Below are 27,964 nucleotides of genomic sequence, written 5' to 3' on the forward strand. Positions count from 1 at the left end.
TTAAGGAGAAATTCGAAATTATAAGACGAAAACGAAAACTGATATTTCCGCAGTCTGATGGAATTTTCGTGACATAATTAGAAATCCAGGCTACTCTTACCTTGACCAATCTCAAATTATAATTCTCCTTCCGGTTTGAATTAGAGTAATTATTTCTTCGCCAGTCGACCTTCATAAAAACCACAATAATTTACTTGATAAATTTTGTATAGAATCCGGTTATCGAGAATTAGTATGTCACGAAATTTCCGTTATGTTTTTAGCACGATCGGATTTATTTTTGGTATTAAGTAATAAAAAAATGAAAAAAAACTATTATCACATTAGTTCGATTTTGGCAGAATTTTTTTCTACAAATTTTGCACTCAAAAAATTGTAACTAAAAAAAAACTTTTCGCATTTCTTTTATTTTAAATTGGAATGTAAAGGTGGTTGTCGATCGTGGGTAGAATGGTAAATGTTACAAAATGTATGAAGTGATCACTTAAACTAGTCAATAATAAGTCGTCAGGCTTTTTAAGGCTTTGATATTTTTCTTAATCTCTAATGGGATATAAAGTTAAAAATTTAATTTATTTTTCTGTTTTTGACGCAGTTCAATTGTGAATAAAGTATTTTTAAAGTAACTTAAAAAAACGAATAACTCTATTTTAAGAGGCTTGTCAGCAGGTAGAATAATAAGTATAGGGAAGGTTAATGTTTAAAAATAATCAAGAACACCCAGACTTATTGAAAATATTTTTTTCTTGAATTTATTTTGCACTTGTGCGGGATTCGAACGCGCGACGCCAGTTTCACAGTAGAGCGTCTACCCAATTACATCACCTATGTGGACTCATTTTTAAAAAAGATATGAAAAACCATGTTTTATTTTTTCTTTTATACACATGCATAGAAATTTGAATTGATTAAAAATTTACAGTAAAAGTATTTTCACACGATTTAAAAATTAAAACATTTTTTTTAAATACGCATAATATTTATTGGCCGCCTCCGAAGTGTAATGGTCAGCACGCTCGGCTACCGTTATGGAGGTCCCGGGTTTGATTCCTAGGGGGGGTCAAATAAATATAAGTGATTTTTTCACAGTAATATTTATTCAATATTACCGTTGACTGGTACCTGAAGCGGAGGGCTGATCACCTTTCCTTCATGTGTAACACTGCGTTAATATGAAGCAGTGCCCTATGCACCATTGGGGTGCGGATAAAGGTTTTTTATTTTTAAATATTTATTGATGTAAACTTCATGTAAAGAAAAATAAGTATATTAGCGGGCTTATTGCTTAACACCTAAAGCGCGATGGCCTCAAACAAAACGCGCCCAGCGGTGGTGGGTCTGATCTGACCCAGTACAGAAATCGCCTTTTAGGCGTTTTTCGTCGGGTTTTTATATTTTATATATTATTCAAAATAGCCTACATAGCAATAGGATAATGTGTCATAAGTTTTGTATGAGAATTTTCAAGTTTTTGATAGTTTTGAAATTAAATTATCCAAGCGCATAATTTTACATCCAAACGCGACCGCGCGCTTCGGCTCACTACCACAGACTAACTAATTTATATACTCACTACTACCGCGGAGCATGTCACATGCGCATGTAGCATGGTTGGCAATGAAGCAGTGATTGTAAACATTTTTATTTTTACTGAATTCAAATAATTTGTGTTTTTAATTTTATAACTATATTTTAAGTCAACATCATAACAGATAGAATTATTAACAAAATGCAACTAAGTAATTATCTTCAAATATAAAACGTGGCAGTTAGCTCCAAAAACCACAAAATGATTCTAGGATTTTGAGTTAATATTTCAAGATAAATTTTTGTCCATAATGCAATTAAAATTCATTTTAAATACAGTGAAAATATTTAAATTTTCATTGAAAAATATATACGGAATTGCCCAAAATGGTGTAAATATTCATTTAAAGTTCGCCATTTCTTACATAAACATTTTGCGGGTTTTAGAAATTATGAATACAATTTTGTACGAAACCAAATAAAACTAATTATTATAAAATTTTTATATACAAGTTCGTTAGACATAATAGGTATGATATTTAATTTTATTATTGACCAATAAATTGTTACCAAAAAATAAGAGGACAATCGGTACTTTTCTTGTTGAAATCGATGTTTTTATCACTTACTGACATTTCTTATAAAACCACGTTTTCCGTTGCACTTTCAAATTCTGAATCTAAGGTTTTTGAATTCTAAATCACTGTCAGCTGCGCTATTCTCTCACTTTTCTTTCACTTTTAGAACTGTCCAAAAGTCGTTTAATCTCGTCATGAGATAATTATTTTTTTCCTGCCATTGTGGTAAAGTATCGAAAAGATTTAAAAAAAATAAAACTAGAAATCGTTCAAATATAAAACAGTTTATTGTGAAGGTCTGTGTTTTGTAATATTAATATTTTTTAAATGTAGATTTACCTTATAGTCTATATATATGATATTTAATCCGTCATACAAGTAAACAAATAAATCAGTTAAAAACAAATATAAAAAAAAACAATAAACGGAAACAATCGCCAAAGATTGACAATGTATGCTTTTGTTTTTGGGATTTCAAAATCACGGCAGACGGCACACTAACACATTGATAGCGATCAACTGACCTTACTCAATATGATTTTTGATATTTTATTTGTTCTTTTTTTTAAATAACTCATTTGAATCTGGTCCAATAATTTTCGTTTGTATCTCAATTTGTAGGTAATTTTTTGAAGAACGATTACACTCAAGGAAAACGACGTAAAAAAATTACCTATTACGTAATCAATAATTTTCTGCGATGGTGGGTCTGACCAGACCCACCATCGCAGAGGAAGTGTTAAAAGCAATTTCTTCAAACCAACCAATAACAGATCAAGTGAAATTTGTCAAAACGTTTGATACCTTATATGGTTCTTTACAATCAGATGGTAGATAGTACTTGAACATAAAAAAAACATAAATTACAAATTGACATATGAGGAGCTGAAGAGGGGTTCGGGAGATGGAGTGGCGAAGGAAATGTTATCTGTTGTTGCAGACCGATCCGCAGGATTGAGACCAGAGAGAGAGATAATAAGGAAGGCAAAGAAAAAATGGAAAATATGTATTATAAACATAGCAGAGAAGTCGATGAGGCCCTTAGTCTCATTAATTTTAATCAATGTATAGAAACTCCTATGAAATTACCCAAGAGATTCCAACCCATAACTTATATGAAACAGATGTTACATTGTGGCCTTGCATAGTTTCAAAAGGTTCAATAAAATCCATAGATTTTCTTCATTTTGCTACAATATTCTGTATAATCACTAATTACAACAAAGAGACCTGCCTATTCCGGTCTTAATTGGGGTCATCCCTTATTCATTAGTATATGTACCTACATTTATGGTAGAAAGACACGCCTTTATTAAGGAATCATTCATTGTTTGATGGAAACTCTTTGAATCATGAAGAATGGGCAGGTGTCGGCGTCGTTTCGTAGTTCGATAGACCTTCAACTACTAAACTAGTGTCACGGGTTTGAATTAAAATCACGAAATAAGTTTATACATATTTTTTTATCGGTTTTTTGTTTTTAACATATTTTTCGCATCTACATGGAATACACAAACTGTCTCCAGGTTTTTCTGTCGGCCGCCAGCTCTCTTGCACCCTCTCAAGCCAGGTCCGCGTCCCGAAGTTCAGATGATTGTCAGCAGTAATCCTGATACCTTGTAAAAGAGCTAGCTTGAATGAGGCTCTCGGGAGGTATGCAGAAGAATATTTGCTGCGTCCTAGGCCTTATCTCTTCATTCTTCACAAAGTCAAACCACCGCACTCCTGAAATTCTTTGAAGACACCTATTCTCTAAGCTAAGTACACGGCTGCTCTGAACAGGCTTCTATTCTACCCGCAGAAAAGCCTTAATGTACGTGAAAACTGTAATTTTGATATTCACATCAAAGGTCTTATAAATTTAATTTTGACTGTGGGTTGTATGTTCAACTTACATAATTTTGCTAACAGCTACGGATGTATAACCCTGAGTACTCTAAATATTTTTGTTTTTCTGTGTTTTTCATTTCTAATTATAAATTTTTGCTCCGTTATTTTTTCCTCGTATACTTGTATCTGTATATTTTATTTGCTTTTACTGAATTTAAAACATCATTCACTACGTTTTTAGCAATATTTTTCCTTTCTATATCATAATAATTCGTTCTTTCTGTAGAAAACAAACAACAGTCATCAACAAATCACTTTATTTACACACTTCAAATACTTTTGACATCAGCTCCTGCAGATCTATTATATCAAATACATCTAGAAAATGAGGATCATATACGTGCACACATACACATATATACATATATACGAGTATGTATATACAGAGAAATATATATATATATATATATATATATATATATATATATATATATATATATATATATATATATATATATATATATATAGATGTATATATATATATAAATATATATATATATATATACATATAAATATATATATATATATATATATTTATATATATATATATATATATATATATATATATATATATATATATATATATATATATATATATATATATATATATATATATATATATATATATATATATATATATATATATATATAAATATATATATATATACAAGCACACACATATGTAAACACCTTTACGTTCTATTATTGTTCTTCTTTACACCCTTATCCGAAACCTAATGGTGCATAGGGCAGTGCATCATATAAACGAAATGTTATCGTGATCATTAACACCTGAAAGAAAGGTTATCAGCTCTCCGCTTCAGGTACTAGTCCAAGGGTAATATTGAATAAATATTAGAGTGAAAATTTACTAATATCTATTGTATTTGAACCCCCTCCCTGGGAATCGAACCCGGGACCTCTAGCTGTTGCCGAGCTTGCTGACAAATCAAAAGGTGATACATTATATAGACTTTAACAAAAGGAGATATTCGAAAGCTGTGGAAATATTACGTTAATTTCATATTATTTTTTAACATCTCATCAAAGATGAAGAAGAATATGGAAGTCTGGGCATTTACGGGGCTGATGACCGTCATCGGCTGGTTTAAGTGATCACTTTACACACGTGTAACATTCACCAATTCGACCCATTATTGACAACCACACTACTCAAATTCTTGGAAGTTCTATATATATGAACCAATTTAGAAACCTTGTTCTTGAATCACTACAACTTCACTAGAGACATCTATTGGTGGGATGTAAAGAAGCTTTTTACTAAACAGAAACTCTTATATTAGTATGTGAGGTCCGAATCCTGGATTACAATCACACACATAAGAAACGCCAGAAAATACCATTTTCATTTTTATTTAAGCTTATAATTTGACCAGATAATTTATTTACAACATTTTGAGTGTGTCCAAATACTTGTTCACAAAATCTGGATTATCTCCAATTACAGGAGTTACTTAATTTGTTTGAAATATATAAAAAAAGTATTTATTCAAAATACTTGTAAATAGAAAAAAATATACAAATCTTTGTACGTACACACGAGAATATCTACATACAATCTATTGAAAAAAAAGACCTCCACCAAAGCACTTCTGGTATTGACACGTTCAAAGCAAAATAAAAATAATACGGAAAAATATTTATTATTAAAAATATCCAAGAGTTTTGTCGAGTGTTTTGTTTGTTTATTTTTTGGTATACTACAAAAATATTTATCATTCTGAGTTCGGATAGGGGCTGTATCGAACCCCTGGGAGGGTGTGGAGCATCAAAAGGGGCGGAAAAGTGAAAGGCCATTTTTTAAACCAATTTTCACGGTTGTTCGGAAACACCCCTTTTCCTTTCGACACCAATATAACAGATAATGAATAAACAATAGGCATAAAGATTACTTAAGTCATCGAAAAATATACGAATCCACTAATATAGCTTTATAAAGTTTGAAAACCATTGGTATGACTAAAATTAAATAATTTTTCATCTTCTCCTTCTTCTTCTTGATGTAGGTGTTCAAAGTTGCACTTGTACCCTTTTTTTAACTTATTTTCTTATTTTTCTTCTTAGTGTAGGCCTTGTGGCCTGTTTTAAAATAGGGATTAGCCTCCAGCGATGTTGATTCTCAGCTGTCATTCCATCTCTTTGGTAGTCTGTTCGGGAGTCTTCTACCTTGGGGTTGACCGTGTAGTGTGATGTAAGAGAGTCAGGATGGTTCCGTTCTCCTCCCATGCGCAAACCATTTTCCACTACGTTGTCTTGCCCATCTAACGACGTCTTGGATCTCGCAAATTTCTCTTATCCTGGTGTTTTTTATTTTATCTCGTAAACTATTAAAAAATATACTCCTTAGAGTCTTCATTTCTGGCACAATTAAATTCACTTATTCATCATTTGATAAATATCTTAGCTGGTTTTTTAATCCCTTTTTTGGCATTTAACTGGTCTTAGTGAAATATTATTGTACATTATCAGTGAAACTTTTTTTCCTTGAACCTTCAATACATCCCAAAAACGAATTAAAGCACTAACCATCACGCCACTTCCTCTCAAGGGTAGGCAGAGAGAAAATAACGCTAGGCCAATCCGTCTTCAATCAAGATTCGCCTCTTTCACATTCATGCATCTTCTCATATAATTACTTTCAAGTACTTTGAAATACTTGATCATGCCATGTTTTCAATATATCATAGATTCTTAATAAAAGAGGCTTATTGCTAATGACGATGAAAATGGAGAGGAAGGAATGTTTTTCATATATCTTTTTACCTTATTAAAAAAAAACGGTTTCGCAAAATATCATTGTAATCTTTTTCAAAAGCTAAGTATACATATTTTGGCAGCCCTATTAAAATATATATTTCCTAGAGTTGTGCCTAATGAGTAAGTGTTATTTTTTTAGTTGCCCAATTGGGATGGTATTCGTTGTATTTTCCAGCTTACGGTTTTTGTGTCAAATTGTGAAATATACCAGGAACAGAAATACGCAATACACAACTAGATTTGTGTACTGATTGGCGTCATTAGCTTTGAGCGATCGAATCCAAAAAACCGAACGAAGTGAGGACTTATTTAAAAAAATCGATCGCACGTGTCTGGTATAAAGTTACAAATATATAAAATATATCAAACGTGAGTGAGTTTAGTCAGCCAACAGAAACAGAAAATTTGTATTAAATATCAAAATATAACAAATGGAAGGTAAAGAATTTAAATATGTATATTTTTTTACGTTCATCGTCTTCCGATCGTCGAAAAAAAAAAGTTTTTTTTACTATTTTTTTATTATCCAACTAGCTAGTCTTGAATCTGTGATGCCAGTTTTCATATTAATTTTTTTCTTTTTTTATACATCCAATTCATGACGCTCCTTTTTCTGTGTCTGTAACTGTCATTTGTATTTCATAAATATGTATATAATTTTTTTATTAAAAAAAAAAACACAGGACTGATAAGCTTTCCTCACTTAATAAGTGATTTAAAACTATTCTTCATTAATTGACATCAGCGTATAGTATTTCTTCCAAATAAGTACAAATAGTACATTTATCAAAACCGTAATCGTAATTTTTTAATAAAAATCATTTTTTATTCGCACCACGAGAAGTTTCGTATTTGAAATTTGAAATTTATAATGAGTAAAAAAATGTAGCAAGATCATAAGCGTGTAACACAGAGAATACGAGAAAACTTATTATGTTTATCTCATTTTGTATTTTATTTTGTATCGTATATTAAAAGCATTCTTGGTATGGTTACATACGTAAAACACTCTTTTTATTATTCATCGTTAAGTTTCTGTCATACCATTTAACAATTTATGGTACAATTTATAAACTTTATAAAATACAACTTCTTTGTTTTAACTACTTTTTATTGGTATACTTTTTCCAACCGGTTTCGACAAGAACCTTGTCATCCTCAGGGTTTATGTACCAATTCTAAAACATTGAAATAGTTAGGTTAAAGTTAATAGCCCTTCCCTTACGATGCCGAAAACTTCCACGCACTCCATACACCATATGAAAATATGATTTAAAAAAATATGATTTTAAAAAACTTTTTGATAAAAATTGTATTTAATTAAAAAGTTTTTTGTATTATTTTATAATTTTACTTTTCAAACCTCTACCATGCATAGTTTGGTCGCACATTCTTATTATTAATAATAGTTTTTTTTTATGATAGAAGACCTTGACAATTCACCCTGAGACTAAATTTGAATAATACAGTCATGTTGCTCAGCCCTCATCTAGTCGAGATGTTTCATACATTGCACGTCTCGGAAAACGCCTCATTATGAATAACTCTAACTGGAATTACAAGTAGACGTCTACCCCAAATTGTGCACATTACAACTAGTGTTTCGAGCGTACATTCGGCGCTTATCATGGTTCAAGAACTGTTTCATATCCTGAAATGGTGACGTTACGTCAAAATGTTACTTATTCATGTATTTAAGCTTCTTGTACACTGAAAGTGTACATAGCGAGCTCATTTCTAAGAAGCAATATCTTAAACTCAACAAAAAACAGACCATTGATGCTGTTCAAAAATTTAAGCCATATACAACAATTTGTAATAAGATATAGTGGTACATAACTAACGAACTAACTTACCATCACGCCGCTTCACCGCAAGGGTAGGCAAAGATGACGCCGCATCAATCTATATTTCCAAACAACCTTACCCTATTCCACATTCATGCATTGTCTCATTGATGCCTGTTGAATATTCCAACTCCTGACCTGACCACATTCAAGTATTTGAACATCTTTATCACACGAAATTTTCTTCATTCTTACTCTGATCCCATTTTCAACAACATTAGTCTAAAAAAATTGTTTTACCGTTCGTTCTTCAGTTACCCGTTCTAGATGTCCAAACCATCTCGATACAACTTTTATATTTAAATCGATAAGGCTCATATATATTAAACCATATTCAAAAATTTCTGGAAAACAAGCTGAAATTCGGCAGTTTTTATAGGAAAATCGATAGAACCCTTGATATGCAATGCAAACTGAGATGCTTTGTTTTATTTTTCTCCGTGTTTTCTTTCATTTTTTTGCGGTTGTGTTGTATTCCTCCAGGGCACAATACCCTCCAGCCAAAACTAGAATAGCTGGTGACATCTATTGTTCATTCTTATTTCACAGAAAAACGATAATAACGTTTTTTTTTACTTCGAAGTATCCACCCAAGCCCCACGATAAAGCCCTGGTTGTATTATTTATGTATCCTTATCGACAAAATAGAACTAGTTTTTTCTTCCCTTCGCACCCAATGGTGTCATCTAGACTGTAAATTTCATGAAAGCGAGGTTACGCTTCAAATCTCGGTACGAAGCAATATATTACAATCGACACCGTTAAATAAATGGATGAAAATGTAAAGACAGAGTTCACGGGGGGTATTGAACTAATGACATCAATAATTTCAGAGAAAAACGTTTGAGAAATAATATATGGAAATGTAATTTTTCATTTCTCGAAAACATTTTTTTGTTGTTAAGAGAACGCTATTTTCTTATACGCATTTTTTCCCAAACACTCCAAGTTTGCGCAATTTTAGGATTTTATTTGTATTTTTTCGCTTGTAAAATTTTATTTGGATTATTTTATTTGTATGTAATTTATGAAAATGTAATTAATGAAAATGTAATTTCTGAAAAAACATTAAAATATTTTATCTTTGAACAAGAACAAAAAATATTTTTTTCACTTTTATTTTATTTGACCAGTGACTATTTTTTTCGAAAAATTATATAAAATATCGGTTCAGAAACTCCTACCTTATTAAGTATGATAAATGTAATTTTTCTAGCTTCTTACTCGTTTGATGATGTTGGTAGCAACGAAATCAGTCACTGGCCAAATAAAAAAATAGAGAAAGCTTTATAGATATTGTTTTATTATTTTATACTCGTATAATGCAGTTACACCAAGGTAAACCAAGTTTAATTATAAAAATTACACATTTATTACATAATGTATAAAAAGCTACACTCATTTTCATTATTTGTACGAATTTTTAGTTTGTAGTTTATTTTTTGAAATATTTATTAGTAAGTGATGAAACGTATTTGTTATGGAGACATATTTTTGTCAGAATATTTTCATGCATTTTTTCTTCTTTACGTAAAATCGATGAAAATAATTTTTAAATCGTTAAAAAAAGTTTTAGAATTTCTGGAATGTAAAATAAAATAAATCACGAATGTGTCTAAAAGTTGTAAATGGAGTTAACTGTTCACTACAATGGCAATGGTTTATTACACAATACCCCATTCCTTGTCCTCATATTGGTATCTCCCCTTACATCCAGAGACTGATTAACAAACGTGACGATTCTTGACAAGGACATGTGATGTTGGCACGTATGATTCTCAGTTCCTTTTCCCACACCCTTTATTCACATATCGCTCACTCCTTTCAAGAACGTCATAAATAAAAAATCATCAACTTTCAGTTGTCCATGTTTTCGGAATGCCCAGAAAATGTACTATATCTCAGCAAAAGAGGCATATTTTTAACTTAATATTTACCCGCTACAGGACAGAAAGTGTTGTTTTTGCATTTCGAAGAAAAGATATTGTTTGATTATTTTTTTCAATGTACTGAATATTTTTCAAATGGAGAAAATACCTTCAGGTTTCACCTTAAAAGATCCGTTGCACAGTAAAAAGTTCAATAAGTGGCTTGATATTTATTTTTTATAATTTGTTTTATATTTTCAAACTTTAAAAACGTTCTCCTGAAAATCAAGTTTTTTATTTATTTATGACGTTCTTGAAAGGAGTGAGCGATATGTCTTACAATGTAAAATATTGTACTTTTATAATATATCAAATTTGTACATTAATAATTATTACTTACAATTATTTGTTAATGAGTTTGAAGGAAAATAGCAGCCACGCTCTTTTTTTTATGAAAATTAAAAATAAAGTATTATTGTTTTACTTGAACATTTGGTTTTACATATTTACTTTAATTTAATAAAATGAAAGAAAAATTAAGTAAAACATTTTTTAAGAACAAAGGTTTCAGAAGAATATTAAAATTCATTTAAAATATATAAAAGAATTGAGACATTCATTATGCAAAACATCCAAATCCAAGAATCCAAGAATTTGTTAACGTATGAAGCGAAAAAGGTGGTGGAAAAATTGCCTAATAAAGTGAAGGAATGAAAAATAATTTTAAATGAAATGAAATTTGAAAATCTATGTTTTTTGGTGAAAAAATGTTATTTTTACAGAAAAAATTGAGAACTTTACACACACATGAATAATTTTTTTGTTTAAAATTTTATTATTGTAATTATTATTCTCCTTTATTTTATTTTCCATATTTAAAAAAAATAAAAATTTGCATTTGGGTAGACTTATTTGTGTTTATTGTCTTCTACATGTTTAAAAATGTTTTAAAATATAAACGATTGGGTATTTTTTGAAGAAATTACTTGATAGCTTAAACAAAAAATAATAAACCAAAAAAAAACAGTTCTAAGCGTGTTTTGAAATTTAAATCTGTTTCACATTTTTTACACATTTTTTTCAAGTAAAACTTGGTTTTAGAATTAAGGTGTCTAATAAATAAATTAAGTGTTTTTGGTTATTTTTAATTTTATTTTAAACAAATATTTTATAATTATGTATTTACAATCAATCTATAAATAATATGGGTACTTAAATATTTGAATAAAATTAATTATACATCGTAACAATAAACCTACGCCCATAGGTCGATTCGCACGTACTTTGGATAAGTTCCGAAATCACTTTTAAACCTATTTTTCGTATGAATTACATTATTATTATAACACTTAAATTATATGAAACTGGAAGCCTAGAAAAGCTAATACTAGTCCAAATAGAAAGACCATGATTGGATGGTCGATGGACAGTTTCACACCATGCTGGATAGCCGCGGGCTGTTCTCCTGAAAAAAAAATACAAAATGTTATTTGTATATAATTATTTATGCAGAGAATACTGCGGAAATATGTTATTTTATATTTTAAAAATGTAGATATTAAAAAATGTAATATTTCGGTAAATTGAATACGAAGATTTTTCTTCATCTTTGGAAATTGTCTGAAATACACTATGTACAAAGGGGTGATAAATAATACGAGTAAAGATATGAACAGTGATTTGATAAAGTAAACAGTTAACAATATATTTTATTAAATGAAAGGTTTACTTGGTATTTACCACTTTTTCTTAAAATCCATTATGGCATGTGTTTTGATGCATTTTTTTTCGATACAATACGGTGTTCGAAAATGATACGGAATGCATCAAACCACGTGTCACAATACATTAAAAAAAATAGTGTAGTATTTGCCAAGTTAAATTAAAAATAGTTTTTTTAATTAGTAATAAGCAAGAAAACACATTAGATAATTTATTTCGCTACTAGCTGTACCCGGCCTTGCATTTTTGTGGTTGTCTGAATAATGGAAAATAAATCAAGTTAAATTTACACATTCCCAATACGTTTAGTATCAAAATGTTTCTCAAGCATTGAAAATATTAAAAATGTATGAAACAACTATGCTAAGGTGACAACAGCTAACAAGAAGCACTCTGTCTACCATGATCAATGTCTAGTATTCGTTGTATTGTTGTCACGTTTAAAAGATGTCCCTGCTATTGGTGTAATTAAAAAAAAAAACCTTCAAAAACATAATTTTATCTGTCATAGGTAAAGTCAATGAATTATTCTGTCAAGATTTCAAAGTAATCGAGTAATTACATATGATTTTAGAATCTTAAAAAATAAACATAAAAGAAAATATATTTTATATTTATAACATTTTTAAGATTTGAAAATAACTGTCATATTTGCAGGTAATTCCTTAATCGTTTGAACTGGTAAAAAAATACATAAAGAAGATTTAAACTTGAAAATAATTCTGGAATAAAAAGCTCCGACAAAATTTATCTTCAAAATATATTTTATATTTTGGCTCAGCGTATTTTATTTTCGTTAATTTTAAATCATTTGTAAATGGCAAATAAATCTTAAAATAGCTCTCCTCAACAGTTAATAAACTTGAGTTAGCTTAAGATTAATTTCTACAAGACGATTTAATATAAATCTTCTCCGATCTTATATTCAAACCGTCCTCTGCCCTAATAATTTATGTTTACAGAATTCTGAATATTTAAAAGTGAATCAATTTGTTATTATGAATTATGTACTTATTAATGCTTTTATCGAATATTAGCTCGACTCAGCTACTCTTTGCCGGTTAAATGTAAAAGAAAGACAACAGAAAGCAACAATTTTAACATGTTTAATTATACAATTGAAAAGATAAAAAAATTAAAACAATAATACTAACGAAATTATTGAAAATACTTAATGCTTGGTCAAGAGGTACGCTGCCTGCCTAATGTTTAGTATTCCGTGTGTTGTAGTTACGTTCAACAGATGGCTCTGCCATTACTGTTAATGTTTAGATACCAAATGGATGGATTTTAATAAAACATTTCATTCAAATCCCATCCGCACTCCAATGGTGTATAGAGCACTGCATCATATACATGCAGTGTTATATTGATCGTTAACACATGAAGAAAAAGTAATCAGCCTTGCGCTTCAAGTACCAGTCTAGAGTAATATTTTATAAATTTGAGAGTGAAAAAATCACTTATATTTATTTGCCCCACCCCATGGAATCGAACCCGGGACCTCCAGAATGGTGAGCGAGAGTGCTGAGTGCTTTACACTATGGAGGCGAACAACATAACATAGGTAAATGAACAAAAAGTGGAGTGATTTTCACTGCAATCTGTTGTTAGCTGATCGTATCTGAGTAACCATGCAGTTTTGAGAAACTGCATGGTTACTCAGATACGTAGAAATAAGTACTTACTTAATTAAAAGGAGCAAACTGCGTAGCAGTTTGCTCCTTTTAATTAAGTAAGTACTTATTTCTAATCATCTATCACCAAATAGACTGTCAGAATTCACTTCAAACTTCAAAAAGAAAAAACTACGAGAAAAATTAATTAGTCGCCAAAATTGCGCTCTTTATCACATATTGCCATTTTTTTCACATTTTGTCAATTTTATTTAATTGTTTTTTTTTTAATATGTAAAATTAAATGATTTTAAAATTCAACCTGTTCAATCCTAAATTGAGTAAAATTCTTTTATTTGTAATCCAATCAAGATTGTAGGTGCTTTATTCAGAGGAAAAACAAAAAAAAGCTTTAACTTTTCATTATTTCAGTTGAAAATATATTTTCATTTAGAATATTAAATAATTTGATGTGATTGAATAACAGTTTTTACTATCTGTACAGGCTTGTATATTTTAAGTAATTAAAAAACTGATTTTTATTACTAATAAAAAACCCTGTTTTGGTTAAAAGTTTTAAATTTATTCTAGAACATAGAAAAATCTTTGAAAATTGTTAAAGCTTAAAGGAAAATTTAAATCTTAGGTAAATTCAATTAAAGAACCAAAGCTTTTTTTTCAACGTATTTAACTTTCTTTGTCGTACTTTATAAAAAAAGGTGATGAATCTTACTATGATACAATTGATCACCTTTTTTATAAAAAAAAAACTTTGCAAAAGACATTGTTATTAAAGCAGAATTGAATAAAAACGTATCCAAAGTTTCATATTGTCACTCTTTTCTAACAAAGATTTCTTTAAGTTGTTCTCATAGGAAGTTGGTTTATATTAATACTTAACAAACCATCAGAATTATTTTCTTACACTAGTGTTTTGACGTAAAAGAGTATATTTTGAGGACAATGAAATGGTTTACAAGTTTATCGATCCTTCCGATACACACTAGTTTGTGCATATATGTTATGTTTGGATGAACATGAATAACTTTTTGATTAAAGAAAATATTAAGATAGCAATATAGAAATCCTTTGATCAAATAATTCTGCGTAAAATTCGATATTACAAATGGCAGAATTTTTTAAATATTCTTAAATGTGTATACTTCCTTCCTCCTTGCTTTTGTTCGTAATGAAAACGTCACATTGACAGTTGAGGATTATTATACGTGCATACAAATGTTATTCATTAATTTTCTTTAATTCCTGATCAACATTAAATGAAAAAATATCGCTTTTTTTGTTAAAATCTTAAAAACAACATATTAGCTTTTTTTGTCAACAAAAAAAAACTGATAAAAACCATAACACACTTAAATATGAAGTGTCAAAATGGAGTTGCATGTTATGTAAAATATTAATATAAATAACAAAAAAATTATCTAATTTTATATTTTTTTAAATGAAAACCTTGGCATATCAGTACAACTGCATCAGAAAAAATATATTTTAAGCCTTTTTCTATAAATGCTCATTTTGTGGCTTACGATAGTTTACGTTAGAAGGGTCAATATGTGGGTACTACATACCTACGTATGAACTCGTTTATAGCTCTAGCATCCTTTTATAAGCAAACACCCTAGAAACCATATCAGATGGAGCAAACAAACCGGAACTCGGTTTCGGTCATCGAATATCCAATACATGTACATACGTGATATATTGGTACAACGTATAATGTAACGTAATTTACTATAGTAAAGTTGTTAATTAAAACTTTGATATGTACCAACTTGAAACACGAGAGATGAAGAGACTTTTGATAGAAAACATTCGAGAATTGATTATATTATGGACAGAGTAACACATAATACAGCTTAAAAAGGCATGAACAAAATATAGCAGTAGAAAAATTTAATAAACATTTTTAATCTTATTTTAAAAAAAGAAACTAAAATTAAGTAAGCTGATTTTTATATAAAAAAATTAAACGATTATTAACCTAAGGATAATTTATCGCTTAAAAATTTTAAACGATGTATTATAAATATTTAAAGCATAATATAGTGTTAAACAAAAATTTTCAAGAACATATTACTAGAAATGAGATAAAATAAATGTTTTGTTTACTGTAAGAAGATATAAATATGTACATATATGATGTAAATGAAGTGTAAATAATAGTTTATATTAGTGTAATATAAGCTTTTTATAGAAATAAAAAAAAAATCTATTTTATGGGACTTCACCATTTATGCATTAAGTGAGATATATCTTGTGTCAACCAATAGCAGTCAAATGTACAAGAGACAATTAATTAAATTGTCAAATAAGTATTGATATAAATGATCCCTGTTAAAATTGTTTACAATCAGATCAGGCACTTCCATCGACCTAGTATTTTGTAGTTATTTAGAGAATTAGCAGTACAAACTATTTATATCATATAAACCTATCATTTATTTTTTAGAGTATGAATTAATGGTAATTGATGAATGAAAGATGTATTTAATCAAAGCTTTTCTACAGTTGAATTCCACATAATCATTACACATAACCAGTATCTAATCTTAAAATAATAAAATCTTAAAAAAATGCATAAAATCAACTGTTTCTAGAACCTAAAAAGTTTTTCTTTTAGCGCCAAATTCTCACGTATATTTTTTGTTGTTCTGTTAAATAAATAAAAGGCAAATTTAAAAAGAACATTTACTATTTAAGCTTACAATACTTAGGTATTTGAACTCAATCAAACGTTTGTTAAGACAAATGGTAATTTATCTTATACAGCAGGTGTAATTTATCTTAGGTATTTTACAAATACCCTGAACCAACTCTTCAAACTCTATTAAACTTATTTTTATTTATTAAATATCGAAATCAAACGCTGATTTTTAGAGTCTAAATAATTATATTTTATTATTATATTAAAAACACATGGAAATAATGACATTAGTTTGAAAATGGCATACCAAGGCAAAACAACTGTTACAAACTTTATTTTACTATTTTTTAAATAATAAAATACAAAAGTGGATTACGAAAATCAGTGATTGATTTTAAATTAAACGCAAATCTATAAATTTATTGTGCTTCATGATACACATATTTTTGGTCGGTTTGTTTTGATATAATAACCAAGTAATTAACAGGCAGAGTGAAAATTACACCACATCACTTTGTTTGAAAGGACTCTTTAAATATCTCACCATTGAGTACGTGGACCACCACGGTGCGCGGGTTGGCGTTGGACGGGCTGCAAGTGTACTTGCCCGAGTCGGGGGCGCGCGCGCGCTGGATCAGCAGGTACGAGGTGGTGATGTCGCCCTTCTCCGTGATCACGCTCACTCCGCCGCGCGGCGAGTCGTAGTTGATTTCCTGAGGACCACAACACCGCTCTATTATACACCTTGCCCATAACAGCATCACACCATAGTCAGACCATTCATGATTTATAATATGAGAGTAAGTTGTATGAATCGCGATGAATATTGATTGCTTAGGGAAAATATCGAATCAAAATATATGTGAAGCAAGCATTTCAAAGGAATTTTTTTAAACTTAACAGATTCAAATTAACGTGAAATGTGTATACATATCGCTCACTCCTTTTAACAACGTCATATATAAAAAAACTTGATTTTTCAGGATATTGTTTTTAAAGTTTAAAAATATAATAAAATGTATTACAAATAAATATGAAGTCACTTTTTGAACTTTTTCTGTGCAACAGATCTTTTAAGGTAAGACCTGAAGGTTTTTTCTCCATTTGAAAAATATTTAGTTTATTTAAAAAAAAATTCACAAACATTTTCTTCAGATTGCAAAAACATCACTTTCTGCCCCGTAGCGGGTAAATATTATGTTAAAAATATGCCTCTTTTTCTAGGATATAGTAGATTTTCTGGGCATTCCGCACAACTAAAAATTGTCGATTTTTGGTTTATAACGTTGTTGAAAAGAGTGAGTGATATGAATATCTGTGTTTATTCATGAACGTTCATTGTTATATTTCGGGAACGTCTTAATTGTTGCGAGAAGTAAACTAACCATAAATGAATACCAAGTCGAGTGGGCTCGAATTTTCATTAGAACTAAGTCCCAACTTATTAAGTTTAATATTTTGTTCCAAGAACCAACTTTGATGGTGAACGCGAAGTACAAATTCTCAACATGTTCCCTCTCACGCTGAGTGCCAGGGATGTGAAAAGAGATAAATAAACGGTTTAATACATTTGTGGAGGTCCTCACCAAAACGTTACATTTCCATTATAAATGATTTTATGTAATCAGGAATTCTAGCTTGTAAAATTCTTACGTTTTTCTGCGATTTAATGATAACATATTGGTTCAACGCAGGATTAATCACGTTTTGTCGCATCCTTCATTCTGATTTCGATAGAATACAGTAAACAGAACAGATTTGTATATTAAGGATTTCTTTGTGCAGTATTTTTTTTTACATGGGATTTTCATTCATTATTTACCTTGCTTATTATGTACAAGGTTTATAGATCAATTAAATGATTTTTGTTTCTTCTAACTAAAAAAATGTGTTTTTATTTGAGTTGGGAACAAGAGGGATAATCTAATGTAAGCCAATCAGGAACTTCTCAGCATTTGCTCATTGCTGAGAGGAAACCGTTTAAAACTCCTCAGGAGAAGGCGGACTGTTGACTGTCATCAACAAACCTTCCGTCCCACTAGAAGAGGGTTCGGCATTTTGTGTCCTAGCTTGGTTTATGTTACCAATATCCTTCACTATTTTAATCATGTATTTTTGCAATATTGGAAAAGTAACTTTTTGGTGAGGACCTCCACATTTGAGCTAGACCTGTTTCTGCCGCGGCTTGCCTGCCACTGTACCGACGGCTTAATGAACTGTAACTGTGATATCCCTGACAATAACGACTGGGTATAAATAAGTGAACGCGGAATCCGCCCCTCTTCCAGATCCTTCTTTGTACTCTGAAGGTGACGGAGAAAGTAAAATTAATTATTTCACAGAGAGCTTCTTTTTTGTATCTGGTCCTTAAATAATAAGTGCGCTTAGTAAAGCCTCTGTTTGAATTTTGTAAGAGCAAAATTTTCTGGCACTACGGTGTCTGCCTCAAGAACTATCTGCTTGTATAAATTATTATATAATTATGCAGATAATATACACGTAATATATCTATATTTTTAACTACTGGATTATATATTGGATTTATACCACAAAATATTCTGAAAACAACAAAATTATGTACATACTGTTATCAACGATCACATAAACTAGCCGATGAGAGATCAGGTGTCTTAAATGCTCAGACTTTATGACATCCAATCTCACGTCATTTTCAATGTATCATTTTCAAAAAAAATATATACATATTTTGTGACATCTATAAAAAAATATCCGCTGAGCTATTTTAGTGGTAAGCGGGTTAGTTTATTATGCTAAAGCATCCGGGTTCGATTTTTAGGGGAGTCAAAATAAATTTATGTGATTTTCACCTTCATATGTATTCAATTTCACCCTGAAGTGGTACCAGAAGAGTAGGACTGATCACCATGCTTTAATGCAATTAACAATCAACATAGTACTATAGCGATGCGATACAATGTTCTATGTATCATTGAGTGCGCATAAAGATAAGAATATGAAAATGAATAAATATTAGTTTAATTAATTAGAATTGTAACAGAGTTTAAATCTCTATTTTATTTCCAATATTTTTTTTTTAAATTACCGAATATCAGAAAAATGAATCACAGATTTTATATTCCAAAATTTTTCAATAATGTAATATGTTAGTATGTTCAGAAAAATCGTAATTCACGCAAATTTTGTTTTTCATTTTAGGGAAATATCAAGACGTACGTAAAATTCTACTCATAAATCTATACTCTATTCTAAATACCTAATTTATATTCCGTGCAAATGTCATGTTTACTTATTTTCTAGAATAAAAGAAAACAGATTTTGTTAAAACGTCTCACGTAATGTTTTCCAAGAATAGGTCCCCCCAGGAGATACGAGTATAATAAATTCATCTTGAATAGCATTAGAAAATATTTAGAAAAAAAAATATCAATACGAATTGCGATAGACGAATATTACGCAATTCAAAAATGGCTATAAATCACCCTAAAATATTGAGTAATTGTAGTAAAGGCATATCATCAGCTGGTTAAAGTAAAAACTTAATTGACTCGTATAAAGTTCACCATTCCGCCCATGTTTTCAAATATTTTTTTGACTGTTTAAAAAGTGAACATGTACAAAATGTCTTCAAACTTCAAACTCGTTAATATTTATACATATCAAAAATCAAGTGTAAAAAATTGCGTCGTTTCTGTAAGTTTACATCATTCGGGGATAATTTATAATCTTTTTTTACTCGCACCACATATACATTTTTGGAATATTAATATAATAGTTTCCATAATATTAAAGTCAATATGAGGAAGTTATTTGACAAAAATAATCTCGTTTGGTAACTAAGATACATCATTCAATTATACGTATATAAACAAAAGGCGATGAGAAAATTCTTTCTGGGAAAATTCTGAGAAAAAAAATTAAGAATGTATGATTTCGTCATATAAAATATGATATTTTTTTAATGACATAATTCATATTTTAACGAAAAAATATGTTTGCATATAATACTGTTTTAATATGTGAATTCTTTTAAAATTAAAAGAAAATATTTATGGTGTTTTTAAAATGAAATTCTGGGTTTTATATTAAAGCGAATCTTATTTTATTTTTAAGGAAGTCAGGAATATAAATATTTTTCTTGACGTTTAACGAAATATGTAGTAGTTTATTATACTTTATTTATAAGACACTGGGTTGATACTTGAGAGTGTTTAAATAATGGGCAGAATGGTGAACGTTACACTAATGTTTAAAGTGATCAAGTCGTAAGCTATGAGATGCTCAGATTTCCATCTTCCTTCACAAAAAAAAACCCTGTACACGTTTCATCCCAACTAAAGACATCAATAATAAAACATGCAGCATTGAAAATGGCAAGAAAATATCTTTATATTTATATTTGTATTTTGGATTGTTCATAAAAATTTTAAATAAGAATTTCAAACTGGATAAATGGGATATTTTTCATAAAGTGGTAAGGCAGTCGCTTTATGGTAATATCTATCTTTTTTTATTTAAAATTTTAATCGGTAAAATTGCTATTTCTTTAAATCTTTTGTGACATGTCTTTCAACAACGTCATATGTAAAAAATTGTGAATTTTCAGTTGTGCATGTTTTCGGAATGCCCAAAAACGTACTTTTACCCAGCAAAATCAGCACATTTTTCACTCAATATTTACCCGCTACAGGGCATAAAGTGTAGTTTTTGTATTTTGAAGAATAAGTATTGCTTGATTATTTTTTTTATTATAATAAATATTTTTCAAATGGAGAAAAAACATTCAGGTTTTACCTAAACACATCTGTTGCACAGTAAAAAGATCAATAAGTGGCTTGATATTTATTTTTAATACATTTTATTATACTTTTAAACATTAAAAACGATCTCCTGAAAAATCAAGATTTTTGATAAATGTCTTTGTTGAAAGGAGTGAGCGATGTGTTTCGATGCATCCCACACCATTTTCGGTTTTGAAACAGTGTTTGAAAATGTCGCAAAATGCACCGAAATATTGTAAAAATATATTTGAAGAAAAAGTTGTAAATACCAAGTAAAACTTAAATTAAAACGGGATGATTTCCCCCTACACTTAAAGCGCCGCACTCTACAGTCCTCATACTCTGGCTCGCAGGTACTATGGTACACAGTACTAAGTATAACTTCTCCTCGAGTTGCGGTCGGAGCGCATACAATATTACAACGGGTCGCTACATACAATGTTCATGTTTGTCTTTTTATAGGCATTTCGGCCGCAGAACAACGGAACCCTGCGTTGCTTTGGGGGAATGCGTGCTATGCTTGATATCGCCGACAAAGGGCAAACAGAGCAGGTGTAAATTATCTTACGTATTTTACACATGCCCTGGACCAACTCTTCAAACTCTATTGTGTTTCACGAGTACACATATTTTTAGACGGTTTGTTTTGATATTATAACTAACTAATTAACCAGGCAGAGAGAAAATATCGCCACACCACTGTATTTGCAAACAATCTTCGCCTTTTCCATATTCATGCATCTTCTCACACATACCCATTGATTGTTTTGACTACTGACCTGACCAGCAATTTTTTTTTAATAGTTGAACATGTTAAGTTTTTTTTAGGTACTCTGCTACTTTTTCCAACCACTTTCGCCTCATAAATTTGTTTTACTGTACTTACAAAAAAAAATGTAATGTAAATGGTTAAACAAATTTATGAGGCGAATGTAGTTGGAAAAAGAAGCAGAGGACGACCGAGGAAAACTTGGCACAATCAGGTATGTCAAATACTTGAAAGCGGCCGGGTCAGGAGTCGTAATAATCGTCGGGTATGTATGAGGAGATGCATGAATGTAGAAGAGGCAAAGAATGTTTGCAAAGACAGAGTTGTGTGGCGTTCGATTCTCTCTGCCTACCCCTGCGGGGAAGCGGCGTGATGGTTAGTTAGTTACAAAAAAAATGTTTTTTACCACTTGAATATTACATTTTATTACGACTTATTTTGAAAGCTACATATGCTTCCATCTACAGGTATAAATATAAACTCTATTTGCATCTAAACTTATGCATCTCTAACTTTAAAAAAATAGTCGTAACAAAATATAATACTCAAATGGTAAAGAAACAGGTGTTTTTTGTAATTTAATCATGTCATATCACTAAGTGTTTTTTTCTCACTCATTCGTTTCACATGTCTAAACCATCTTTTTACACCCTTCTTAATTGTATCGACAACGGTCAACTCAGGTCTGACTTTTTTGCTTATTTCACCATTCACATATCCATCATACATCGAAAACGATGCATCAAATGATGCACATTCCAATCTCGTTTGTTTGAAATATGGTTATAAATTAGGTGTCAAATGGTAAATGCTACACAGCGTATACAGGAATTACTTAAAACCGTCTACAACAATCGTCAGCTATTTAAATACCCAGACAACCATATTTTCATTTAAAAAAGAATCTTCACCTTTATCATGTTGAAATATCAATACAAATTTATTTTAAAGAAAATATTTACACTTTTTTGTTTGAGTTGAATTTCTTTTGCAACAAACGAATCTGCGTTGTCATGATATACATTGTACTTAATACATCGGTAGCCTGAAATCTATTTCCTTAAGAAAATAAAAAAAAAGTTTTTATTTTATTTTTCACGCTAAAGTTAAATTCATGAACGTACGTCGATATTCAAATTATTAGCCTTTTTTAAATGGCTTGAGAGTATTTTGATTTTCGATATTCAACATTGTAGAATGACATGTTGAGTATTTAACTTATTGAGTTTTATTTCACTATACACGACTAGTTTCGAAAACTGCAGCTGTTTTTATCGACAGGTGAGAAGTAAACAAATGAATTAAAAATAACGAAATGAAATATAACTCAAAAAGTGGTATTATAGAAGTGTTTAATTTTTCAAATTGTGTTAGAAATTGAGTTATAACGAAATACCTCAAAACGTAATTAAAATATTTCCAGAACTTTTTTTTGAATTCACAATGTATATATAATATGTAATAATAAAGAAAATAAAAGTTTCCTTTAAACATTCACGAACTACGATTCTTTCCATAGTAATAAACTTAATTTTAGCTTAGCTACGGGCTATTCTGGTGTGGAAACTTATGTTTTCAGTTGTTACCACTATTTTGCCCCCAAGTAAAGGCTTCTCTCCGGACGATTTACTCTTAAAATAATGAATTTCCTTCCCTTCAAGGGCTATTATTTTGATTAACTATTTGTTCGTGATGTTTGAAAATAGAAAAGAATGGTTTATACACATATTTTAGCAATAAAACAACCCAAAAGAGTTAGGGCATAATAAATGTCACACGAAGAGAGGTATTCCAAAATTTACTTCTTGCTTATTTCCACAATATATTTAAATTAATTCTCTTTTAATTATAAAATAAACGAAAAAATACTTGTATTTTACTAATTGAATATTATATTTTGTCACGACTAGTTTTGAAAGTTACAGATGCTTCCATCTACAGGTTTAAATATAAACTGTATTAGCATCTGTACTTATACTTATCTCTAACTTCCAAAACTAGTCTTAACAAAATATAATACTCAAATGGTAAAAAACAAGTGTTTTTTTGTAATTAAATCATGAAATATCACAAAGTGATTGCTGAAACAAAAAATAATACAATACAAATTTATCTTGTAATCATATCACCTACGTTTGAATTTTTATAAATTTTTTGGTCAAATAACTTTATTGCATTATCGTAGCCATGCCGTTCGTTTTTGTGGGATAGTACTGAAAATAATTAAATTTTCAAAAACTAAAAAAAAATCTACTGTTATTACTGCAAATATTTTAAGTGTATCCAGATACTTGTTCTCAAATCTAGTTTTTTCCACTTAAGAGTTATCTTACATTTTTGACATCTCAATAACAAAACTTTCTAAATCCAATCAAAGATGGCTGTTGTGAACTCAATCATGGAACGTCATGAGATTGATGACATGTGTATGATTTCCAAAATTTGATTTGTGTGGTTTTCAATCATGGGTATAATGGTAAATGTTTCAAGTGTGTAAAGTGATCACTTAGCCAGGTTATGACATATCCTAAGCCCTGTAAATAACCAGACTTCTATATTCTTCTTTATGTATGTTTAGATATCTAAAAATAATTCAATGTTATTTGTTTTCAATATTGGAAGTTATTTGTGTTTTAAATGTCTAGTATGTTTCATGTTTTAAGTGTCTAGTATATTTTGAGCATAGTAGATTTATTTTGCTCACACAATTGTTTAGATTGAAACTCATTTGTTCTGGAATTTCATTTCCACAGAGGTTGGAAGATTTTGACCGGAATTAATTAAATTCTCAGGTATGAACTCTAAATTGTCTCGCATACCGATATCACTGGTCTTAGTAAAATAACTCTTCCTACTAAAATTTCGCTGCAATGTTAATATTTCAGTCATACGATTTTGTACACAAAGATAAGGGACTAGAATTTAGGATTAAAAAATCATGTTAATAATACTTGGTAAGATGAAAATTGTTTTGTTAAAATGTCAGGATTAATTATTATCAAATGGAATGAGATTGCTAATGAACTAGACGAGTGAAATAGAGTGTGGTTCATATACCTTGGTATATGTTTGTATATATTTACCATGGTATATATACATGGAGTATGGTACATGTGGTGGAATCATATCATGATGTGTAAAGAGCTTGATAAAAAAGTTTCTTTTCGTCTCAATAATAGATGTCTCTAGGGTTATTCTAATAATTCAAGAACAACGTTTCGAAATTGGTTCATATATATATATATAGATTTTCCAAGAATTTGAAAAGTGTGGTTGTCAATAATGGGTTGAATTGGTGAACGTTACACGTGTGTAAAGTGATCACTTAAACCAGGTTATGACGGTCGTCAGCCCCGTAAATGCCCAGACTTCCAAATTCTTCTTATTCTTTGATGAGATGTAAAAATTTAGTGTAGACTTATTTTATGCATGTATATCGTTAAAGAAAAACACCAGTTTTTTTACCACATGAGTATATTTTATTTTGACGAATAGTTTTGGAAACTACGCTTATTCATTTTTCAGTTTATATTTAGACTTGAAGATGGAAGTATAGCTTTCGAAACCAGTTGTCGTAATTAAATAAACTCATGTGGTAAAAAACCAGCGCTTTTCTTTTACAATTTCATAATGTCTTACCACAAAATAAATGCCGAAACAATAAATAAAATACATGTAGGTATATTAGTAGAATTATTATTTATATTTGGTAAAAAGAGGTTTACTTAAGTTTTGTTTTTCATGGTAGATAAATAAAGTGATAATGAGGAAAAGGTTTTAGACGATGAGAAAAAGCTTTCTTTTACGATATCCCCTCGACCCACATTCACTTTTAAAATTCTAAATTCAACCCCTGATGATCATCGACTTCAGGTTGTCCTGAGAAGCTTTTAGTTTTTTTCTTCTTTTTAAATTCTTGTCACGCTACATTCTGGTCGACATTTAATATAACTGGCTTTTTCTGTTAAAAATGTTTTTAAAAACAAATTTTGATTTATATTTTAAGTAAGTTTCAACATAAATGAGTTTACAACATTTTGAGTGTGTCCAAATACTTGTTCACAAAATCTGGATTATCTCCAATTACAGGAGTTATTTTCATATTATTTTTTGACATCTCATCAAAGATGAAGAAGAATATGGAAGTCTGGGCATTTACGGGGCTTACGACCGTCATAGGCTGGTTTAAGTGATCACTTTACACACGTGTAACATTCACCAATTCTACCCATTATTGACAACCACACTACTCAAATTCTTGGAAGTTCTATATATATGAACCAATTTAGAAACCTTGTTCATGAATCACTAGAACTTCACTAGAGACATCTATTGGTGAGATGTAAAGAAGCTTTTTATTAAGCAGAAACTCTTATATTAGTATGTGAGATCCGAATCCTGGATTATAATCACACACATGAGAAACGTCAGAAAATACCATTTTCATTTTCATTATTAAGCTTATAATTTGACCAGATAATTTATTTACAACATTTTGAATGTGTCCAAATACTTGTTCATAAAATCTGGATTATCTCCAATTACAGGAGTTATTTTCATATTATTTTTTGACATCTCATCAAAGATGAAGAAGAATATGGAAGTCTGGGCATTTACGGGGCTTACATCTCAATAGATGTCTCTAGTGAAGTTCTAGTGATTCATGAACAAGGTTTCTAAATTGGTTAATGTGTATAAAACTTCCGAGAATTTGAGTAGTGTGGTTGTCAATAATGGGTAGAATTGGTGAATGTTTCACGTGTGTAAAGTGATCACTTAAACCAGCCTATGACGGTCGTAAGCCCCGTCAATGCCCAGACTTCCATATTCTTCTTCATCTTTGATGAGATGTCAAAAAATAATATAAATGAGTTTAGTTTAAAAATATATTTTTTTTGCCGTACACTTTTAAATATTCCTTAATATTGCCTATATGGAAATGCTTATCTCTTTGTTTACTCTTAAATCCAATCGATGATAACGGTCTCCATTACCTGTCAAATAATATGACGGTCTCCGTTCAACCCACGCATTCCATTAAAATTCAGCATTTAATTACAAACTTTTCGTAAATTCATTAAAGTTTATGTAATATGACGACCTTTTTTGGTGTTGTTTAATAATTCAGCTTTTGCTAAATAAGTCTTTTGAACGTAACCAATAATAATTGTTTTTAGTTTCCCTTGAGAATCAAATGATATCTACTTACGTACGAATATTCATGGACAAAAATATTATTACCATATACAATACGCCCTTGACTTAATGATGGATTCGATTGAACATTAAGTTATTTTGGTAATTTAAATATAAACTATTTAATATTTCAATTAATGAGTTTTAAATTTGTCATTGTGTGATATACGAGTAGTTTGTATTAAATTTGATAAGAAATGAGATATTTTAATATAGAATTTAAAAAATATATATATCTGAAAATAAGGTCTTGATTTGACGTATCCTAAATTTATTCATTGTTTATTAATATATTTTATATTTTGAGTGTATTTCTAAGAGTGGGCGCAGCATTTACAGTTATTTTGGTAAAATTAATCAAAACAATCATTAATTTTTTCACAAAAGCGAGTTGTATATTTTTAATTAGGTATATTAATAATTTGTATAAAAGTCGTATTTAACAAGTGAAACAAAATATTTAAATAAGCTTTTATTTAGAGTATCCATTATTTTTTTTCAGTGTATTTTAAGGAGTATACGGATTGTTTTAAATACTACAACTGTTTTATTCGTATATAATTAGAAAAAGTCAGGTAACTTCAAAATCATTAATACAATTTTGGCGGAATCTCAAATTGAACAATTATGATATGGCAAAAATTGGTCAAAACGCGTAATTTTTCAAAAATGTTATAACAGTCGGAAGACATTAAATAAATATATACCTTTATCATAAAATAATATCATTCAACAGCTTTTCAGTAAAAAG

General features: G+C 29.7%; 1 protein-coding gene across 1 annotated transcript in view; it reads right to left on the reverse strand.

Moving 5' to 3' along the window:
• Positions 1–11,633: 11,633 nt before the first annotated feature.
• LOC148311738 (neurotrimin-like) overlaps positions 11,634–27,964 on the reverse strand; it is a 79,586-nt gene continuing 63,255 nt past the window's right edge. The window contains exons 6-7 of the mRNA XM_088278435.1: positions 17,033–17,201; positions 11,634–11,953 (exon numbers count right to left, since the gene is read on the reverse strand). Coding sequence (XP_088134561.1) covers positions 11,838–11,953; positions 17,033–17,201 — 285 coding nt within the window. The 3' untranslated portion in view covers positions 11,634–11,837. The remainder of the gene's footprint in view (positions 11,954–17,032; positions 17,202–27,964) is intronic.

This window comes from Brachycentrus maculatus, unplaced genomic scaffold, assembly GCF_059751285.1.
Source record: "Brachycentrus maculatus isolate JH-2025_06_01 unplaced genomic scaffold, ASM5975128v1 h1tg000057l, whole genome shotgun sequence".
Classification (NCBI taxonomy): domain Eukaryota; kingdom Metazoa; phylum Arthropoda; class Insecta; order Trichoptera; family Brachycentridae; genus Brachycentrus; species Brachycentrus maculatus.